Source organism: Pipistrellus kuhlii, unplaced genomic scaffold, assembly GCF_014108245.1.
Source record: "Pipistrellus kuhlii isolate mPipKuh1 unplaced genomic scaffold, mPipKuh1.p scaffold_m20_p_10, whole genome shotgun sequence".
Taxonomy (NCBI): Eukaryota; Metazoa; Chordata; class Mammalia; order Chiroptera; family Vespertilionidae; genus Pipistrellus; species Pipistrellus kuhlii.
In genome coordinates this window covers 51,140,729-51,146,134 of record NW_023425405.1, presented here as the reverse complement: position 1 = coordinate 51,146,134, position 5,406 = coordinate 51,140,729, and the positions used below count along the sequence as shown (strand labels likewise).

Below are 5,406 nucleotides of genomic sequence, written 5' to 3'. Positions count from 1 at the left end.
GTCTACATCTAGCAGGAGATCCTCCATCTCCCGGATGCCTCCGCCGTTCCCCAAAGGACTCCACTCTCCCAGGGGTTGCTGGAAATGAGTTGGGGGGCCCCAAGAGGGAAAAGTCGGGTGACGTTGCCCCAAGACTAGGCCTTTGAGGGTTCAGATGGGGGGAATGGTGAGTGACAGGCCCGTTCCTTCTTCCTTGAAACCTCCATGTCCCTTGGACAGGAAGCCACAGCCGACATTAGTAGTTCTCCCAGCTCCATCTCCATCTCCAATGGAGACCCCCTCATGCTGAGAGAGAGCCACCCCCACCCCAAGATGGAGCCCATGGCCCCGCTGCCTCTGGACATGGCTCCCTACCTAGTCCCCACCCAACAGTTGACTTGGGCTCAAGGGCCACCACCCACCGCCACCCACCCGGCCCCCATCTTGCGAGAGCGGGCCTCTACCTCCCCCCCCCCTGGCCACGCCCCTCCCGGAGAGCACCCAATGGGCGGGGCGCGGCGGCGGCGGGGGCGGGGCCTGCCAGGCGTCTTTAAAGAAAGGCCGAGGGGGCCTGGCAGCGGGAGAGGAGAAGAAAGCGGAGCCGGGAGGCGAGGCGCCGTCCAATGACAAAGCCCAGGGGTGGGCGCCGGCCGCCATCTTGCACCGGCGGCGGCGGCGGCGGCGGCGGGATCCCCCGCGTCCTCCTCCGCCCTCGGAGGGGGAGGGGCGGCGGCCGAGGCGAGAAAAGTAGCGAAAGGCGCGCCGGGCGGTAGGCGCCTTCAGCGGCGGCCGCCGCCGCGGAGCCGAGCGCGGGGAGGAGCCGGCGGCGGCGGGGCCCGGCGGGCGGGCGGGCGTGCGGCGGGCGCGGCGGCCTCCGATGCGGCGCTCCGGGAAGAGGCGGCGGCGGCCCCCGGCGGCCCCGGCCCCGGCCTTCCGGGGCGGCGGCGGCGGCGGGAGGGCCGGCGGCGGCGCCGGGCCGCAGGCGCAGGAGGAGAAGGTGGTGTACTCGCGCTCGCAGCTGTCGCTGGCCGACACCACCAAGGCGCTGGGCGAAGCCTTCAAGCTGTTCATGCCGCGCAGCACGGAGTTCATGAGCTCGGACGCGGAGCTCTGGAGCTTCCTGTGCAGCCTCAAGCACCAGTTCTCCCCGCGCATCCTGCGCAGCAAGGACGTCTACGGCTACGCCTCCTGCCGGGCCCTGGTGCCCGAGCCGCCCGCGCCCCCCGCCCGCGGCCCGGCGCGCAGGCCGGCGGCCCGGAGGGCGGCGCGGAGGAGGCGGCGCGGAGCGCGGGCGGCCGCCGCCCGCAGGAGGAAGCCGCCGCCGCTGCCGACGCCACGCCGACGCCGTCCGCGCTGTCCCCGCCGCCGCCGCCGGGCCCCGGGGAGAGCCGCGCGGCCGAGCCCGGCGCCCTCGGGCCCTGCTTCGGCGGCCGCACCCTGGAGGAGATCTGGAGGGCGGCCACCCCGACGCTCACCACCTTCCCCACCATCCGCGTCGGCGGCGACGTGTGGGGCGAGCGCGGCCTGGCGGCGGTGCGGCGCCGGGCGCGCCAGGTGCTGCGGGTGAACCTGGAGCCCGTGGTGAGGCTGCGCCGCTTCCCGGTGCCGCGGGCGTGAGCCGCGGCCCCCAGACCCCCCGCCTCCCCGACCCTCGGACGGACGGAGCTCCCGCCTGCTGGGATGGACAAGTGTCAGTCGAGTGTTTACAGACCCGGCCAGGACTCCGTCCCCCAGTGCACTTTACGGGCGAAGAAGGCGAGGAAGTCACCGGACGGCGCGCCCCCGGCCCTGCGCCCCTGCACGCGGCGCCGCCTGCCGTCGGGGACCCCGGGACCCCGGGCTGCGGAGGGAGGACACCGCTGGCCCCGCCGGAGGGGCCCCCCCCGTCTTCTGACCCCACCACCTGGGACTCCTGCCGGGGCAGATCGATCCCTTCTCTCCTCCTTTCGGACTCTACCTCACTGGTCTGCAAGCCCTCCGAAGAAGGAATTTATTTTTCCAAAGGAATTTGGTTTCGTGCTTGTGTAATAAAGTCAGAATTCACCCCTTTTTTATACCCCTCCTCTTCCTCGATACCCTTCTTCTTTTTTTTTCCTCTTCCTCTTTGACTGCCACCCCTCTTCTGGACATGTTTTGTGGTGTTGCACTAGTTTGTGCTCAGGGTATTCTGGATCCCACTCGTCTCCTGATGTGAACTGGATTCCAATGCGTTGACCAAGGATGTTTCCTAAGCGACCCAAGCTTATGACTCTTGAAATCGTTGCGAGGATTTTGTACGGCTTTTGAACTTCGCTGGGCGCAGTTGTGATTACAAGCAGAGCGATGCAAAAAATAACAGCTGTGTTAATTATATTTTAAGGTGTTTCTAAAGATGTTTTCTATTGAAACTTAAAAGTTTATATTTACTGAGCTTCTAAAGAAAAATGGTAGAAACTCAAAGTTTTGTTTAGGAAAAGTTGACTTGTTAAAACTTTTAAACATTGAATAAAAAAAAAGTGCATTGAAACCACCTGGCTTGTGATTTTAAAAAAATATGAATGCATTAGTATAAAAAAACACGTGTTGGTTAAAGAAATGGAATCCGATTAGAAATGATTTGGCCTCCTTGTACGGTGTAACATATAAATCCAGGAATATTTCAAGGATAATTTATTTTAAAATGGGAGTCCAATAGGAGAAATGGATGATCCATTTTTGTGATTAAAATGATAGAATACTCACTAAAATCCTCGGAATACAGTCTGGAAGGGGGGGGGGGGCATTTCTTGGTATAAGTACCTGGTTGAAGTTTCTCGGGGCAAAGTAGACCTAATTTTCTCTCTCTCTCTTTGTTGTTGGATAATAAGAAATGTCCAGACTAATAGCACCACTTTTATAAACATGTTAGTTGACTTTTTTGCTCCACCAGTTAACTTTTTTATCTTTTTTTCACTTACATTCATGTTTGCAGTTACGGGTCTTCGGTAACTGAAGACCACAGGCAACCACACAGAGTTCTGACGCTCCTTTTACACTTTTATAATACATAGTGTTTATACCGTAATGGCCCAGCGTATTACTCTAGATTATTCAAGTGCCTTTGGTCATTGGTAGCAGCAAGACTTAATGGTTTTGAGCCAGTGGTGCCACAGCCAGATTTTACTGTAATATCTATAAAGGGTCAAGTAGTGTTTTTGTACCACTATCATTTCAAATTTGAGTATTCTGCAATGGAGCGATCTGTACTGGGCTGGAACTTGACATATGTAATACTCAATAGTAAGGTCTATCTCTGCTTGGTAGCTTCTTAGGAGAAAAAGGAGAGCTGCAATTTTTACTCTTGTGTTCTTAGAATTTAAATGGTATAGCTTTCTGAAATGATTTTCCCTCCCTCCCCACCCCCCAAGTTTAATAGTCCATGGTAGGAGCTTTGTGACTTCAATTTCAGTGTATTTGTTTTGTTAAAAAAGTATTTTATATATACACACATATATATATAACTTTATACCACTTTTTTCCAGTAAAGCATCATATTCTTTTATTCACTAGTCAGCAGTAATGCATTGTTACAAACACTGTCACGTGAATAAATAAAAGTGAATAATTGGAAGATGGAGAATATTAAATTATATTTGTGTGATAGGAAGCTTACCTATATTCTTTTGGTTAGCTTCCACTGCCAATGATATTTCACTTATATAGGGTTTCTCCTCATCCGTTCCCCTCTCCCCCTCTATTGACTTTGGCTAACTAGCACCTGAGGGGGAAGACATTTGTATTTGTACCACTTCACTTTGTATATAGTTTTATAATAATTAAGAAATCTAATGGCCATATTAGAATAATTTCAACATGCAGCTTATCTAGATAGTTTCCCAGAGGATTTTGAAATTAAGACTCAGCTGGGAGGATAACTTCCCTCGGCACAAAACAAACGTTCACTGACACCATGCATTTATTGTAACAGATTCTTAATATATTTTTTTCTTTTATGCCTTGTTTCTTTAGTATACTTGAACTCACATAAATGCTTCTTTGGATTACTTGGGCTTTCTGACTTTTGTTTGGATATAATTGCCCTTCCTGAATACAGTGTTATTGGATTGACTAAAAATTCATGCCATTTTTAGTTTGTAAAAATGATGTAAAAAAAATCATTATTTTGCCAAGGTTAGCATATGTTACACCTTCTAAAATGTGAAGAAACAGCTAATAATAGTTTATTAGCATATGAATAGGAAAGTGAAAGTATTTTATGGGTACTTTGGGGCAGAATGTGAAGATGAACTTGGCATGGTGGCCTTCACTGTGAGGCAGCCATTTTCTGTCCTCTAACATGAGTCTGTAGCTTAGCTTGTAGGTAGTTTTTGTAAGAAACCCTGTGATCTTGATGCATTCTCTTACCTTCTCATATCTCACATGGCACAAGTAGAGAGGGGAAGCCAGAAGGAAGTGTATCACCTTGCTATACTTCTAATTCGTTTTTAACTCTTGAGTGCCTAAATGTGGTGACTGGCACCTTAAAATAACCTTTTGAAATTCCCCAGGTCATTTTTTTATCCTTCCTGTCAACCAGCAACTTATTTTTATGTTATGATTGTTGAGGGCAAGTCTCATTGTTGATAGTGCAAAGTGTCATTGTTGGGATGTGTATTTATTTTGTCAAAGTTTGAGTACCCTCTCGGGCAAGTGTAACTTAAGCCGGTGGCTGACACCTATTGATTTGCTATGTGCAAATCTGAAAACTCTTCAATAAAAAACAATTAAAAAAACATTAAAAATATTTGAATACAAAAAACTGAGCAATTTTGAACTCTAGAGTTTTTTGTTGTTTTAAGGGATGCCACAGCACCCTTTAAATTGTGTGTTTTTTTAATGGACATATATTCATAATATTTTATCAGTGTGTAAAATATTTCTTGATGGGCTGTTATGTCTTAAGTGCATTATAAGGCAATTATTTGTAATGGAAGTGAATGTTTTTGGACAGTTTGATGTGCATATGAGTAAGATTTTACAATCTGGTTGTACTTTGCTTTTTAATTTATTAACTGTAAATAAATTTTAGAAAATACACAGTGTCTGTGTTTTCTAATGATGCTAAAAAGTTTTTGAAATGGGATTTATGTTTACATGTGAATTGGAAAGCCTTTTAATATGCTATGGGATAAATTTTGACTTTTTTGTGAACTTCAAACGCCTGGAGGTTTTGAGATACGTACGTGTTTTGTGCTATCTTGGGAATCTATGTTACATCAGCTCTTTGACGATCTAGTGAATCTCCAGGACAGTGCCTCATGCTGAAACCCATTACCCGGTCTGTCAGCAATAAAGACTTTAAAAATGCATCACCATTTAGTTTTGAGCCCTGATTCCAAGTCCCCCTTGGTAGTGGTAGAAATTCTAAAGCTCACATGCTCCCATATTCTGAAAGAAAAGTATATTCCA

The 5,406-nt window shown here is 49.4% G+C and overlaps 1 protein-coding gene across 1 annotated transcript; it reads left to right on the top strand.

Moving 5' to 3' along the window:
* Positions 1-532: 532 nt before the first annotated feature.
* On the top strand, positions 533-5,032 carry CCDC71L (coiled-coil domain containing 71 like). Its single transcript, XM_036429719.2, has 2 exons — positions 533-1,304; positions 1,337-5,032. The coding sequence occupies exons 1-2, from the start codon at positions 857-859 to the stop codon at positions 1,594-1,596; spliced, it is 708 nt and encodes a 235-aa protein (XP_036285612.1). The 5' UTR covers positions 533-856; the 3' UTR covers positions 1,597-5,032.
* Positions 5,033-5,406: the final 374 nt, after the last annotated feature.